This window comes from Eurytemora carolleeae, unplaced genomic scaffold (assembly GCF_000591075.1).
Source record: "Eurytemora carolleeae unplaced genomic scaffold, Eaff_2.0 scaffold440, whole genome shotgun sequence".
Classification (NCBI taxonomy): domain Eukaryota; kingdom Metazoa; phylum Arthropoda; class Copepoda; order Calanoida; family Temoridae; genus Eurytemora; species Eurytemora carolleeae.
Window position 1 is genome coordinate 64264 of NW_019396690.1, and position 17771 is coordinate 82034.

At 32.0% G+C, this 17771-nt stretch overlaps 1 protein-coding gene across 2 annotated transcripts; it reads left to right on the forward strand.

Moving 5' to 3' along the window:
• Positions 1 to 912: 912 nt before the first annotated feature.
• Positions 913 to 17771, forward strand: LOC111707428 (translation initiation factor IF-2). 2 transcript variants are annotated; one of them, XM_023480533.1, is made up of 13 exons: positions 913 to 1017; positions 1421 to 1486; positions 4365 to 4391; positions 5418 to 5446; positions 7370 to 7407; positions 9789 to 9826; positions 11398 to 11454; positions 11903 to 11934; positions 12672 to 12734; positions 13549 to 13592; positions 15633 to 15664; positions 15980 to 16014; positions 16070 to 17771. In XM_023480533.1, the coding sequence occupies exons 2-13, from the start codon at positions 1448 to 1450 to the stop codon at positions 17664 to 17666; spliced, it is 2031 nt and encodes a 676-aa protein (XP_023336301.1). In that variant the 5' UTR covers positions 913 to 1017; positions 1421 to 1447; the 3' UTR covers positions 17667 to 17771. The 2 variants fall into 2 exon arrangements, with proteins under 2 accessions (XP_023336301.1, XP_023336302.1); XM_023480534.1 differs by having other exon boundaries at positions 917 to 1017; positions 1427 to 1486.

A 17771-nucleotide genomic window follows, 5' to 3' on the forward strand; every position in this document is an offset into this window, starting at 1 on the left:
TTGAAATGTTTCAAAAATCTGAAAATGAATCAAAAATAAATATATTTTGTAAATCAAGACTACAATTTCTTTTGGAGTGGGAGCAAGCCATGATTTCGAGTGCACAGTTACTCCCTTTAACTCTGAACAGTCTAAAATGTCAGACTCGTCAAACTACAGTAAATTGCACAGAAGATTAAAGTTTTATATGTTTTTAATCATAACTTGGGGTGGGTACGCTCAGTATTTGTTAAACTGTTCGTTACAGCTATACAGTCCTTCAAAAGACCAAATTTTCAAAAACACTTTTAAAATAATGAATTTAACTTTAATTTTTGTGAGTTTCATGCAATTTTTGTCAGAAAAACCAATGAAAGGAATTGAGTTTTTGTCACAATTTTAAATTTTCTATTTCTATATCTTTGCAGCTTAAAGGGTGAAAACCTATGATTTTTCAAACTTAAATTATTTAATCTGACATAAATTATAGTTTGAAATATCAAAGGTTTACATCATGAAGTTGCAAAGATAAAGGGATTAGAAAATATGAGTTTGTGACAAATACTCAATTCCTTTGTTCTTTTTATTTTGCGTTATTTTTTTCTTCGTAAATGTTTATTAGTTATCTCCGTTCGTTAATTATTGAAAAATTAACGGATTTGCCTTTCTTTAACGGAATCTTTCGTTAATTTTAAAAAGATTGCCGTTCATCAACTAAACGTGACCCAGCACTAGTTTTAAAACGTTTAAGGTTCGGACTCTGTGTACAGTGTACAGTTCCACATTGTAAAGACATGTACTGTACAGCGTATGGTTGTCAAGTGTTGCAGTAGTAAAGTGTGCAGTATACATTACAACCCACCCATTGATAATCATCCTGTTTTTATGATTAGACAATGAGCTGAAGATACAGGATCATATTTCAGTTTTCAATTCTATTTAACTAAGCATGGCTCTCTACTGTGTGTGAAACAATAGGATTTTAAAAACATTTTACAGTTTAGAAGATTTTCTATATTTGTTCAACAAAAACTTTAGGCTGCTCTTTTAAGATCAAACTTTATTATCGAAGACATTTTATAGTGTAATTTTATTGGTTTCCAGAGGCCTATTGAGGGGGGGGGGGGTTCTCAGCCTCCTCCTGGACCAGCGAAATCTATGGATCTCAGGGGGTTTTCATGCCCAAACGGTTGCTGAGCCCCCCCCCCCCCCCCTGGAAAATAAATATGTAAAGCCCCCCCTGAACAAATACTTGAATACGCCCCTGTTTGTTTCCAATCAAGATTTTAAATCCACGTTATAGAACAACACCATATGATTTATACATAAAATGTACTGTTTTATGGTTTTATTTGTAGTAAGATAGAATCCGGTTTTATATGTAAACAAAAACAATAATTTGAATCCTTTTGATTTTAAAAGAGTAATTATACTTTGTCAGTTGTAGACTGTGCCAGGTTGGGTTCGAATGTGGATTATTCTTTTCTGTCTTCACAGATTAGCCGTGGCAAGATAATATTAGTTAAAATTAGTGAAACTACAGGGTGTCCCAATAAATATGGGAATTGAGGTACAACATGAAAGTCGTTTTTGACTTCAGATATTTAATGCATGGCAAAGAAAGTATAAAAATGAGGCTGTACGTCTTTCGAGTTTTTCATTAAATAGTTTATACTGTTTTCGTGTTTCAAGATATTAGATATAAAGACAATTTTGCAATATTTTCCGTCAATTTTGAAGATACAAAAATGGTAGACCTCATTTTGAAAATCTCAAGACCAGGCGTTTTCGATATTAGATGTTTAAGCTGGAATTCTGCAATTATTGTGTTCAAACAAAAAATGGAACGAAGACGATATAAAAGTCGTTATTTAATTCCCATGTTTCTTGGGACAACCTGTATAATCATGTAAATGGCAACAAATGTGCCAGCCTGAAGTAGCAATGTCATTGGTTATCAACAAAGTATGATAACTCAGGGGGACTGATCAAAATTTGTTCTTATTAAGTCTTGTTTATTCATGGTTACCGCTCGTCTTTAAAATCTTATCATGCCTTTTAAAAATCAGTTGTTGGATAACCAAACCGTCAAAGCAATTGAGACTTTGCCACAAACTCTGGTTTTTCAGTATCTGTAACCCATGGTGATAGTCCCTTAGATATTTAAACTATGAATTCTGTTATATTTAATAATCTAAGTTTGATATATCAAAGGTACACACTATCTGGTTTCAAAGATATAATGATTAGAAAACCAGAGTTTCTGCCAAAATTCAATTTAATTTCTTAGCCACAGACTTTTATATCGTCATTGATGTCTCAGTTAACATGTATCATAAGAATCTCGAAATTTTCTATATAATGAACTTAATTCTTGCGATCTCCTCTCAGATAAGCTGAACTTTCATTGGTCGAATTCAAATCAAATTATACTTCATGTATGGTTCCCTTTAGTCCTTTAGCTGACTAAAAAGAGAGAAGATTTTTTTTCTTTAATTGCGTTGAATTCTGAAAGTTTTCTTTTTTGTCTCTTTTGCATAAATCCTCAAATCATTTTTAAAAAAAGAAATGTAAAAAAAAAATTTAATTAGTAAAAATTGGAATTTCTCATTCATCTCTGATCGGATAAGGATTGAATAGTACCTTTGTGAGTCGGACGTGCTGGGTTATAGCAATAACAATATATATGTATAAATTACTTGTAAAATAAAGTAACAAAATTTAGGTATAACTGCTTGCGACATGAAATTATAGCTTTTATTAAATAATTTTTGAATGTGTATGTACTTTGCGTTAATAAGTATTTTTTTAACTTTTTCGTAATTATTTGTTATTGCTATTTTGTAAATAATTAATTATAAAGAAATTGATTCAGTCAGTCAAAGAATATTAAGAAATGTTGTAAAGACCGAAAATAATGTGTTCAACATTATACCTATTTGATTTTTTTCATATATCTATACTCTGCTTGTCTGTTTCGATTTTCGTTTATTTTTATGCTTAAAGGGAGTGGCCGGCAATGTATGGTGGTTGAACTGAGATTGCAGTATTGTAGAGAAATGTTTAGGATTCATTTGAGTCATAAAAAACGTTTTAAAGATCTATAATTACTGAATTTGAGCGCAAAGTCGACGTTCAAAATCATAAATTTGGGTAGGTACGTTTGGAGAATCGTTTTTTTTAAATTATTAAATAATGACGACAAATTTATAGTCAAAATTCTACTGTAAACTAATAAGATGTTCAGGAACATATTTCTTAAAAGAAATTTGTCAATAAATTAATGTTATAATCAATTATTTCGTTTGCATCATTATATTAAATTTCTTATTTTCTATGAATTTGTTAGCAGATTTTACAAATTCTTCAAATGTCGTCTTTTCTTTAAAAATTCCAGAAAATCTGCAGAAAATCTCTGTGAATAATGAGAGTTTATAGAAACTAATAATTGAATAAGAATACTTACTTTCGATGATAAGAGTTAACTTTTATGTACTCAACCTGTTTCTAAACAACTAATTCGGTTACTGTAGAACATGTGTTACATTTTTTGTCATCGTTATTCAATAACTGAAAAAAAAACGATTCTTAAAACGTACCCACCCGATTTGATGATTTGGATCGTCAACTTTGCGCTCAAACTCAATTATTATAGATATTTAAAACGTTTTATATGACTCAAATGAATCCTAAAACTTCTCTACAATTCTGAAATCTCAGTTCAACCACCGTACATTGCCGGTCACTCCCTCTAATAAACGTAAAAAACAGCTGAACTGACCGAGTCCAAATTTTGTGTGGAAACTCACATGACCCCAAAGCAAGATTATGCACGGTGAAAGTTCAAAAATGTGCCTGAAAAAAAATTCTTGAAAATGCGTCAATTTTACAGAAGAAAAAAATCCACGAAATAGAATTTACAAGTAAAAATGGGAGCTTAAAGAGTAACAATTAACAGCTAAAACGGGTGCTAGAAAATATCTTGTATCTAAAATATCAGTTAGCGTTTTCATTTGTGAATTATTGAATTTTTAGGGATTTTAAAGGTAATTTTAAGCGACCCTCCATGCAAAGATGGCAATGCCCGATTCAGAACGCGGTACCCTTGAAACTTTTCTCTGATCAATAAAATGGAAATGGTTCCGGGTTTTTTTTCCAAAAGTGTTTAAATCCGATAATCCCTAAATGGAAAATAATCATGTTTTCAAAAATATTAACATTGCATGATGTCTAATTTATATTAGATCAGGGTACCGTTGTGAATCGGGAATTGTCACCTTTGCATGGAGGGTTACTTGAAATTACGCTTACAGTCTTTTTGAAGAATAGTAAAATATGTATTTGCAGTAGAGTAAGTAAATTAAATGTAAAATTTTGTATTTCAGGCTACAGGGCTCCCCCAGATTCTCCAGGGAAAAATGCAGAATTTAATATTGAAATTTATTTTCCAGAATATAATCCAGGGACGAAATTATCATATTTTGAATCGGCGCAGCTTTTTTATCGGAGACCACTGTTATATTTCAAATCAGGCGTCTCCAATGAAAAACGGGAGAATGCGAAATATAAAAGGAGGGCTTTTGTAAAAAAAAAGAGGGGTCTCCAATAGTTTTCTGCTGTTGATTCTAATCCCAGCGTCCATAAAATATTCAAATTGAATTTAATAATCTATTCTTAAATACGTAATTTGAAGTGACCTTCTATTTATAACGTACCATTGATAATCAGACAAGGGTATACAAAATACCATTGATGATCACACAAGGGTATACAAAATACCATTGATGATCATACAAGGGTATACAAAATACCATTGATGATCAGGCAAGGGTATGCAAAATACTATTGATGATCAGACAAGGGTATACAAAATACCATTGATGATCAGACAAGGATATACAAAATACCATTGATGATCAGACAAGGGTATACAAAATACCATTAATTATCAGACAAGGGTATAAAAAATACCATTTATAATCAGACAAGGGTATACAAAATACCATTGATAATCAGACAAGGGACCGTTGATAATCAGACAAGGGTATACTAAATATCATTGATGATCAGACAAGGGTATACAAAATACCATTGATGATCAGACAAGGGTATAAAAAATACCATTGATGATGAGACAAGGGTATACAAAATACCATTGATGATCAGACAAGGGCATACAAAATAACATTGATGATTAGACAAGGGTATACTAAATACCATTGATGATCAGACAAGGGTATACAAAATACCATCGATGATCAGACAAGGGTATACAAAATACCATTGATGATCAGACAAGGGTATACAAAATACCATTGATGATCAGACAAGGGTAACCAAAAAAAACAGTTGTGAATCGGACAGGACGTTCAATTAATAGATGGTCATTTAAAATATCGTGTATAATCCCTTTAAGTATTCTGTATTTTGACTGAAAGGCAAGAGAACCAGAAGATTTATTATCCAGGAACATTTAAATATTATTAAAATAAATCAGTCAGGATTTCCAATGTTTGTTTTGAGAAAATGATCCTCACTTGAGAAAGATATGTTTTCTCTGAGAGCATTTTGGCATATTTTAGTTTGAACACATCACAATACATATACCTCTGTACTACAGTGATAACAAGAAAACTTTGGAATTGGAAGACGACTTTTAGACTAAATTTATGACTTTAAATAGTCCATTGATCATGAGATGCGTAGCACTTGTTTAATGTAAACAGACCCCATTAACTTAATAAGTGATTTAAGAAGTTACTATGTAACACTATTTGCTGTGTAACCTCATCAAATACAACAACTTATTGCTATAATGTCGTCTTTATATTCTGCAGTTTTCTGGTTATCACTGTGTCTAGGTGGAAAATTAAAGAATGATATAAATTTTGGAATATACAGTAGGATCCATAAAATTGTGGAATGGAAAATTTTGAGTATTTAATGTTGTTATAAAGCACATAGTTTTACCATTAGCTTGAAAATCAAATAAACAATTAAAAAAAGTTGATGTTTACAGCACAAAAATATGTTTAGCTCAGTTAATTAATTATCTTGCATTATTCATTTTTTTCAAAACCACGAAATCAACTGGATAAATAAAAATAATTTCTAGAGAGTGATAAATTTAGAAAATATTAATTATCTTTTGTCGTCAAATTAATTCCACAAAATAAATTCTTTTCAAAACTAGGAAAACCCAGCTTGATTATTAAAGTTAAGAAGAATTTCTTAAAATGGGATATCTTTTCATAATTACTTTGTCGGAAACTTTCCTGTAATTTTCCTTTTTCGGGCAAAGTTAAATACATTTAACGGACTGTTATTTTAATTAAATTCTTAAAATTACAAAATCAACTTTATTGTTCCAATTATCAAAAAATCTGTTGATGACCATTAATAATATTGTTATGTTTGCACTTGATGAACCATTTGCGCATTATTATTATCATGACCCTCCCTTTGCGAAAGACTTTCATAATATTCTCTTTCAAACACGTGTTTTTCTTTAGCTGGAAAACTTTCCACTTTTTAGTGACTACAGGCTTTTTGCAGCAGAAACAAGCATGGGAATAAATAAATTAATCTTTTTTAAAGATTGCACTGGAGTTTCACTTGAAATAATGACAACAGCTGTTATTAGAATATAGGAAAACGCGCAAATATTATGAAAAGGAATTGAGTCATTGCCACAAACGCTGATTTCTTAATCCCTTTATCTCTACAACCCAATGTCGTAGACCTTTGATATTTCAAACTATGAATTCTGATAGATCAAATAATCAAAGTTTGAAATATCAAAGGTTTACGCCATCTGGTTTTAGAGATAAAGGTATTGGAAAATTGGGATTTGTGGCAAAGACTCAATTCCTTTGGGGAAAACTAAATAAAGTTAGAGATAATTTTAAAACTTTTTAGAAAAGAAAGAATAATAGATAAACCGCAAGTTTTTAATCATTTTAGAAACACTTAACTCATCTTTCACAAAATTCACTAGAGTAATATTTATAAGTAATATTGTATGAATGTGAATTTGAATTTTTATGTTTTATCGGAATTCGATTTTGCTGATGACTGATATTTTTGAGAAGATTTAGTTAAACCTTCTGATTAAACAGATGAGGAAGATTTCTTCTCTTGGATAATTAAACTCATCCATTAAATTTTTAAAGTTGCAAAGAATCAAATGTTCGAATCCCTATATCTTTGGAATCAGGCGTATATGTCAAACTTAAACTATTTGATCTAACAGAATTTATCGTTTGAAATCAGATTAAAAAGCTGAATAAGAAAATTAGAATTTGAAGTGTTCATTTCCTTTGTATTTTCTATTTCTTTTAAGCTATATCCCCCTATCTTTTCTTTTGAATTTATTTTTAAATGTCGAAAGGAATGCAATTGACGCCTCAGCTTCAGAGTTGGAAATTGGTAAATATATTTCTTTATTACAGGAATTCTGAATATCAACAAAATTGAGTGTTTTTTTTTACAAATAAGTGAAACCCTGGTTAAATATGTTAAAGGGACTGTAAGCGTAATTTCAAATGAAACTTTATGCAAAAATGCCATTGCCTGATACAAAAATGTACCCTTGAAACCTTTATATGATTGATAATGCGTAAGATATTGTCATTTTTCTAGACCTTAAATTGTTTAATTTTGATAATTCCTACTTGGTTTCCTGCATTAGAAATACTGGAAAAATGCTTTTATTGTGGTTGAAAAATAGAACGTAGATGAATTACGACATAAAAGTCATCATTGTCTTCCACTGTTTTATGTGACACACTGTCCAGCCGGAGTATGTCGACGCACATGTCATCATAAGACAACCTGTACCTCCGGAGTATGTCGTAAATGTCATCATAAGACACCCTGTACAGCCGGAGTACGTCGTACATGTCATCATAAGACACCCTTTACAGCCGGAGTACGTCGAACATGTCATCACAAGACACCCTAAACAGCCGGAGTACGTCGAACATGTCATAAGACACCCTGTACAGCCGGAGTACGTCGTACATGTCATCATAAGACACCCTGTACAGCCGGAGTACGTCGTACATGTCATCATAAGACACCCTTTACAGCCGGTGTACGTCGAACATGTCATCATAAGACACCCTGTACAGCCGGAGTACGTCGAACATGTCATAAGACACCCTGTACAGCCGGTGTACGTCGAACATGTCATCATAAGATACCCTGTACAGCCGGAGTATGTCAAACATGTCATCATAAGACACCCTGCACAGTCTGTGAACGTCGAACATGTCATCATAAGACACCCTGTACAGCCGGAGTACGTCGTAAATGTCATCATAAGACACCCTGTACAGCCGGTGTACGTCGTACATGTCATCATAAGACAACCTGTACAGCCGGAGTACGTCGTACATGTCATCATAAGACACCCTGTACAGCCGGAGTATGTCGAACATGTCATCATAAAACACACTGTACAGCCGGAGTACGTCGAACATGTCATTATAAGACACCCCGTACAGCCGGAGTACATAGAACATGTCATCATACGACACCCTGTACAGCCGGAGTATGTCGTACATGTCATCATAAGACACCTTGTACAGCCGGAGTACGTCGCACATGTCATCATAAGACACCCTGTACAGCCGGTGTACGTCGAACATATCATCATAAGACACCCTGAACAGCCGTAGTATGTCGTACATGTCATCATAAGACACCCTGTAGAGCCGGAGTACGTCAAACATGTCATCATAAGACACCCTGTACAGCCGGGGTATGTCATGCATGTCAGCATGAATCACCCTGTACAGCCGGAGTACGTCGTGCATGTCATCACAAGACACCCTGTATAGCCGGAGTACGTCGTACATGTCATCATAAGACATAAATCCAAAATAATGTTAAAGGAACTGTAAATGAATACTATAAACTATTAGAAATATCCTAAGTTGATATAAATATTTAAGTTTTAAAACAATATATTATATTTAAATGTCCAAAAATAGTTTTGAAATATAAGATGAATAAATGCAAAACAAATATTCAGATGGCATGATATTAAAAAAGATTCCGTGGAATTGAATTGTACGTTTGTGTATTGTCGGAAATTCCATAAATAAATTAATGATGGTTACCGAGAGAAATCGCATTTTATCGCAAATATTTTTATTTTGGGGTAATTTTTAAATTTATTAATGTTGATGTTATTTAAAACTATCCAATACCTTGGTTTTACAGTATTTGTTATGCAAAGATGGCTTTGTCTGATCAAGCATTAATTGTTTCTATCAACTGTTTATTTTCATTTGCGGTTTCTCTGTGAAAGTGACTTGCGCATTTCTTCATTAGGAGAAATTCAAAGAAATAAACACTTTTCGATTTCCTCCACATTTTTGATCAGATTGATTAATCTTGAAATTACGCTTACTGTCCCTTTAAGTTTATCCAAAAATCTGTCTCAACACAGAATGTTGTTAGTATTCAATAGCTATATTGGTTTTGATGGGAATGTTAAAATATTTGGTTAAGAGGGAGGATTAAGTTTTTAATAATCAGATTCTAATAATATCTTTCTTTAGTTCACAGAAAAGAAATAAAGTAATATTGAAATTTTAAAAAATTTATTTTTATAAAAAAATTGAATGATAACTTTTGAATGTTTGAAAGAAAATATCCAATATGTTCAACACAATGCAATGTTTTTTCTGACATGTTTTTTCTTGAAAATGTATTTTTTACAACTAATGGATAATTGCCTGTTTTATAAGTTACACCTAGTTCACAACTCAAATATTTGTACAATCTCTTTAATATTTAAGGTGTTGGTTCCAGATGCTTCAATGATGTTAATAATCAGGAACATCTAGTTTTCAAATATTACATCTAAAAACAGATTTTATTTTAAATCAAGAAGAAATTAAGATCTTCCCTCTAACTCAAATTTTCTAATTCCAATATCTTTGCAACCTAATCGTGTAAACCTTTGATATTTAAAAGTTAGACTATTTAGTCTAACAGAATTTACAGTTTGCAATATCTAAGGTCTACGACATCGGGTTGAAAAGATATTAGGATTAGAAAATCGGAGTTTGTGGCAAAATCACAACTCCTTTCTCAAATATTTGTTTTATTTCATGATTTTTCGCCCCCCCTCTTTTTATATTAATGTTGCTTTTTGAAATTTCTACATTCTACATTTTTCTACATTACAAAAAAATAACATTTTTTGGAGATTTTCTTATTTTATTGGTAAATTAAAAAAAGGGCAAAAATAAACATATTTATAAAACATTTTTTAGCTATTATTACCTACATAATGTTTCTAACCTATCACAGAATAAAGAAATATAATGACAAACTCCCCTTTAGTACATAATCATAGTTTTAATACACTGTTAATACTGTTAATACATGCTATGGTCATATTCCTTATTTTGAAAAGTTGCATGTCTATAAATTAAAAAAATTTGTCGAATGGAATTGAATTTTTGCAAAAAAAAAGTTTTATCCTGCAAAATGCCTTGGGTCAAAATTTGGTGGAATGTAAGAAAAGCAAATGTTCTAAAATTGTTTATTTTGAATGTTTGTTTTCTTAAACCAGGAAGATTTTTTACTTTCAACGAAATTTACGCAAAAAACTAATTTGTTTAAATGGAGTGTTCGCGAAAAATGAAAGGGGGTATAGGCTAACGGCGAAACATAAGCGCTTTTGATCGCTACTAATCTTACTTCTATCTGTTGCGTCTATAAAAAATCTAGCGCCAGCAAAATATTATTTTTAAAGAAATCAAAATAATTATGAAATATTAACTATAAACGAATACATCGAAAAATAATCAATGACTATTGTTTGCAATCGGAATGATTTTTTGGCCTTAAATTTGTTATTTACGATCCGAGTTGAATGTTGCAACTTTCCGAATACAGTTTTGAAATGTTTGAAATTTTATTAAAAAGGAGTTGAGTTTTTGCCACAACCTCTGATTTAATTTCTAATCCGTATATCTTTGCAATTCAATATCGGAGACACCCTGCGTATTGGTAGGACTCCCTGAATTTGGTGGGACACCCTGTAATTGGTGGGACACCCTGCGTATTGGTGGGACACCTTGTATATTGTTGGGACACCCTGTATATTGGTGGGACACCCTGCGTATTGGTGGGACACCCTGTATATTGGCGGGACACCCTGTATATTAGTGGGACACTCTGTATATTGGTGGGACACCCTGTATATTGGTGGAACCCCCTTTATATTGGTGAGACACCCTGTGCATTGGTGGGACACCCTGTTTATTAGTGAGACCGCCTGTATATTGGTGGGACACCCTTGTATATTGGTGGGACACCTTGTATATTGGTGGGACACCCTGCATATTGGTGGGACACCCTGTATATTGGTGGATGAAAACTGGATGAAGATTATAGGACACCCTGTCTCATATAGAAAGCTACCTTGATGTGCAAAAAGATGAAGAGAAAAGGGTAATTTGCAAAAAAAAAGACACTTTATGTAAATACGACTGTACAAAAGTCTTTGCTGTCTTTGTTTCACATTTTTTTTAATTGCGATTGGACATACTTTTAAGTGTTTCGTTGATTTTTAAGAGTAAGGAAATAAACATCGTTTTTTTGTTAAATATCGAATTTGCGAAAACACTTCAAAATTACTAACTTGGAACAAAATGTTGGTCATGTCGAATGCTTTCGGATAGTTCAATATTTTGCACAAAATGATAAGGTTTTTTTTAAGCAGTTGTGCGTTTAAATGTGTTCAAATATTGCCTTTAACTGCCTGGAAAAAAAGAAAATTGATTTTGATTAGATATTTACTATAATGATTTTCTGATCTAAAATTAACTACGAAAATATTTATAAAGTTATTATTGAAATTTTGAAATAGTTGTAAATAAATCTTAAAAACGTATTTCAGGAGGTAGCTGATATTTTGAAGAAAATACAGCGGTAATATTTTAATAAAATTTAGAAAAATTAAATTAGATTTAGACAGATTTCTTGAAACAATACATTACTATATAGGACAATCTATATATATTTCAGTTTTTAACATTTTATTTCTTTTAGTTATACTAAAACTTGGAATAAATGTTAATATGTAATTATAAATATACTCTTTTATAAAGAAATATTTCCATTTAAGCTTTTTTTTCGAACAATGGTTTTTAAAAGATGTAAAATGTCTACACAATCGTTTTTGTCACTAAAATCAAGGGAAAGGCGAATTTCATAGTAAATTACTTCTTCAAAACAATAGCTAAAAATAAGTGCTTTATATTTCTAAACATCAAAAAAGCCCAATAGCCCTCGTCAAAAAAGGATAACAGTAGAAAATTGTTTTTGGGGAGAATTGGTTAGTTAAATATTCTTTCTGATATTTAAAATACTAGACTATCAGGGCGCTTCGCTCCCATCTTCTAGTTCAACTTTTAATTGTTACTCAATCTTTCAACCATTTCTTTTCGATAAAGCACAAATAAAATTTTGTTTTTCAAATTTTTTTGTGCGTTTTCATAAATTTGCGAAAATCACAAATTTTTGGAGAAAACAAACTTTGGACCCGATCGGTTCAGCCGTTCTAACGTTTATTGGATACAAACAAACAGACAGATAGACAAGCAAAGTATATATTATGTATATATCTCATATTGTAAAAATAAATTCAAAATTAATAAATGTTTTAGAAGTGTGATGAAAAATGAAGATTCAATCAACCTGATATTAAATAATTTGGCGGCTTTGGCAAAGTAAGGTTCAACATTGCTTGTCATCTTTCAATTTTTTTAAAACTTTGAAACAGATCTAAAAGCAGTCATTGAAAAGAAAACTGTTTTTAAGTTTACTTTTTCTATTTTCATAACTTTCCTGCATTTGTTTTGTTATTTTAATAAAGTTTTTAAAGTTCTTATAGGTTTGTACATAGAGTAATAAAACGAAGAGGTAAAGCTAACCTCAGATGTACACAACCGACCTCCCTATGGTTTAATTAATAGAGTGGTCGGTTGTGTACATTACGATAAGTTTAAGTATCTAATACTCTATGGGTTTGTATTATGATACCTGAGTAAAATATTAGGTTAGTATTGTGATACCTAGGTAAAATATTAGGTTAGTATTGTGATACCTAAGTAAAATAGGTTTATATTGCAACACCTGAGTAAAATATTAGGTTTGTATTGTTATACCTGAAACTTTAATACAAAAAAATTCAAATTGTACAAACCAAATTTAAAATTCAAGAAAAGTGCATTTTCCAAATGATTTTCTGAATCCTTACAATTTAGTATTTGTTTTGATTATATGGAATAGTTATTAAAATACATATTTTAATAATTAAACCGCCTTTAAGTAGGGTTTCCATTCGGAATTCCGTTGCGCGGAATTCCGCGTAATCGCGCGGAAATTGCAGGGCCCGCTATTGCGCACAAGAAAAATTCACTTGCGTTAGAAAGCCTAATTTGAAGCAAGAATATTTGTAGTGAATCTATTTATTTCCTTGTACAAGTGCAATTCCTTAGATAACTGACGTTAGATTTGTAAAAATTTAATTTCTTTTTTTAGGCCTAACTCTGATCGGGAACTGTGCGAAATCAACCTGTGCAAAGGAAACAGAATTTTTTCGAAACAATTTTAGAAAACACTTATTTTTCCTTAATTCTTTCGTTTTACCAAAAGTACTGAAAACTTTATTAATGATTTGATATGTTTATTCCTTTTTCTTGGCACGGTGGTGTAAACCTTTAAAATTTCAAACTTTGACAGATATTGATACTTATTATTTGAAATATCATATCAGGTTACACAGATATAAGAATAAATAAGCAACAAATTTCCTTGGTTTTTAGAAGAATAATATGTAGAACATTCGAGAATTGCATTTAGTTAAAGCTTGCAAAGGAAGTGTGTCTTTGCCACAAACTCTCCTTTCTTATCCCTATATCTTTGCAACCCGATGTCATAGATCTTAGATATTTCAAATTATGGATTCTGTAAGATCATATCGTCTGAATTTAAAATATATAATGTTTTGACGTTCAGGTTGCAAAGATATAGGGGTTAGAAAATTCGAGTTCGTGGCAATAAGACTAAATTTTTTAATTCTTCTATGTAGAGCTATCTACCTTATTTTATATACGAATTGTGTTCAATAAATTAAGCTAAATTTTTTAGAGGTACTTCTAGATGGTTAGCCCTGTATATAAAACAAAGTTCACTATATCTATACCGGAGACATTTTTCAGATCAGTTGATTTCAATCATATCGTTGTTGTAATGTAATGAGCGTTCTCCCGAAAGAATATCATTGCGCTCGTCACAGAAAGAAAAATTTCAGAATGTCTCAATCTTGATCCATTAGAGTCTGTTTTTATAGACCCTTTAAAGGGACTGTAAAGGAAAAATAAAAGAGTGTATTGGCTGAAAGCTAATCACTTTAGCTCTTGATCGCGACCCATGAAAGTAATATCTGATGTTCCTGTCACGAGAAATTAATAAAAACTGTGTCAAATTTATATGAAAATCCATATGTATACAATTTTGTTCTAGAAATAGTAGTCCCTTTAAGAACGATCTAAAGAAATGAGAGATTAAGTATTTAATGTATGTATGACTGGATTTTTCTGGTTTTGATTTACGTTTGAGATCCATAATCAAAGTAATTCTTTTGGTTCTATGTCAGAGACTTTGGTACAAATTTTACCCACATCATGTCACAAATCTAATAAATTCTACTATGTAAATTATTTATGTCACACTTTGCATCATCATTAGTACGTTCACAATGCGAGATGCAATTGTTTACAATGTAAAAGCATACATCAAGCTGTCTGGCAACATACTTTTTGAACCCTTGCTAATATAGTTTAAAATTGTTCGACCATTTTTGGGGTTTTGATGGTCTTTTGCCGCCCGGACATGTCATGAATTAAATGGGGATAGAACCGTTTATGACTAAGAACACAAAGAAAGGAACGAAACAGGATGGAACGATTGGAAAAAGCACGAACAAGAACGATGCGATTTCAAAAAATTTGGAACATGTCCAGCCCTAGCAGACAGGTAACGGAACAACTGGTGGAATGGGGCCACCCTTGAAAAAAGAGGTATTATGTGGAACGGATGTAGGGTGAGTTTAAAGGGATTTGGACTGGGAGGTGGAGTGAGTCTCAGTGATGGTGTTGCTACAAGGAGAAAATAGATGCTGAGGCCAATATTTAGAACTGCTTAGTGGAGATTGAGACACTGCAGGACAAAAAGTAGCCAGATGTTGAGAGTAGACGCATGATAAGGGGGCTCGGAGGCCCTGGAAGTACTACTATGCATATACCTGCTAGCATTGAATCTAGGCCTATTATTTTCAGCAATTCTCTGTTTCTTATTTAAGAGAATTGGGACCCAGGTTTATCTCCAGGTATTGCAACTCTGTGAATTTAAATATACGTACTACACTTTTGGGTATAAGACATTTTTTAACCGTTTTCTCCTTATATATGAGCAACAGATAAAAGTAAAATTAGCAGCGATCAGTATCAAATTCCATTATATATCAGCCTATACCCCCTTTCATTTTTCTGCTAACAATTCCTTTAAAAAAAACTTTCATTCTCTTCAAAATGTTTGTTTGATATTTAATTCTTGTTGGTCAGAGGGTAAAGAAAAGACAAAAGAAGGCTTGAAGGAATTCAATTTAAATATTACGGTTAAATTCCATACTTACGTATGATATTAGACACAATTTTATTGTAATCGAGATGTACTGTGAGACCCATTAAAACCGTGAAAAAGTAAGACGACATTAACCCAATATAATGTTTATTTGTTGTTGTTTTACACTGTGCTTTACTCATGAAGTAAAATGGGACTGTGTGTTTCATGTTCATTGGACAATTTAAAATTGTCTAACAGTCGTCTTCCTAATCCATTGTTTACTGGGTCCCATAGTATGATAGAACAATACTTAATAAATGAATATAGATATTTAAATTGTGGAAAGGGCCAAGGATTGACTGATGGCGAAGAACCGCTAAGGTAAAATAAAATAAATAATTCTGTTTACAGAACCAAAATTAGATAAATTTTACAGATTTCGAAGCGATAACGTTTCAAGCAATGACTCTGGAAACTATGATCCTGTAGATTCTGTTTATTATGAAGTAAAAGAAAAAGACAAAAAGAAGAAAGAGGAAGTAGAGGATGTAGAGGAAGTAGAGGAAATAGAATATGAAGAACGACAGTTTATTCTTGAAACAAAGGATGACATGGCTGTTTATGAGGAAAAAGAAGAAGCGTTTGAAGGAGAATCAGATGCTGGAGGAGAAGCTGCTTCTGAATTTGAAGAAAGACAATTTATTCTTGAAACAAAGGATGACATGGCTCTTTATAAGGAAAAAGAAGAAGCCTTTGAAGGAGAAACCATGGAGAACTATGTTAAAGAGAAAGAATCAGAAGCACTATCTGAATATGAAGAAAGACAATTTATTTTGGAGACACGTGACGGCATTAAAGAAGAATCAGCTGTTATAAAGAAATCCGCGAATTTTCTAGAATCAGCTGATTCCCAGGAATCCGGGAACATAAATGTTGACTCTGCAAGCTATAATATTATGGAGAAAGAAAAAGGAAATGAGAAAGAACAGAAAGAATCTGGAAGAAATGAAACAAGTGAAGTTGTTTATGATTACGAAGAGAGAAAGTTCATTCTTGAGACACGTGACAGTGCAGCAACTAATTCGTTTAGATCAGATGAATCATCGTCCAATAATAATTCAGAGGGTAAAAAAGAAATGAAATTTATTCTTGAAACTCGAGATCACAGGAATAATTCCGGCAATTCTAACAAAGCAGGAAATTTTACGAGAAATATCACTAGGTCATCCTCACGAGGCGTGAAAACAAATGCAGAAGGGATGGATCAATACGAGCAAAGACAGTTTATTCTTGAAACTAAGAATAAAGAAGGTGGACCTATTGCAATCAATGTTTTAAAAAAGCCTACACTAAAAGCCAATTTGAAAACTGTATCAGGAGAAACATATCAAATTTCAGAACACGCTGAAAATATGGCTGCAGGTAATCTGTCCTGGAGATCGGATGAACTAGAGGAAAACAGTGAAAGTGAAACAATTTTAGGATATTTTAATGATAAACATATATTTGAGGTGGAAGGTGGTTCAAATACTGATAACACTAACTCCTTTTCAAGTAAAGCATTTACTAGCTACAAATCAGACGATTCAGATCAGGAAACACGAGAAGAAATTGTACATTTATTACTTGATGCAGACAGTGTTGCCAGTTTATCAGAAGAAGATAAGATTAGGCTCAAGAGATCTACACTTGAGGATATTTATCCAGGAAAAAATCAACAAATCATTTCGACGAATAAGAAAGAAAATGTTGAAAAAAATAAGATAAAACTGTTTAATGAATATAAAGCTGTGCCTGTTAGGTTTATAAATAAAATGATACCAACCTATGCTGGGTCTAAAAGATTAATGGATTCAACTCCTGAAAACTTAGATGCCAAAACAGGATTGTTCGATGATGACGCAAATTCAGAGGAAAATCAAAATTACCAGACGTCTATCGACACAGAATTAAGAGAGAAAAATGTTCTTGAGGGCTATGCAAGCTATGTATTTGAAGGAGATATAGAGGTAGAATCTGGTTCAAAAAAATGAAAAAAAATGTTGGCGCTTAAAATGATACAGTTTATGGTGCAAACTCTAAATATCTTGTCGAAAAATATAAAATTTCAGATTTAAATAAAGAATATATCTAGCAAA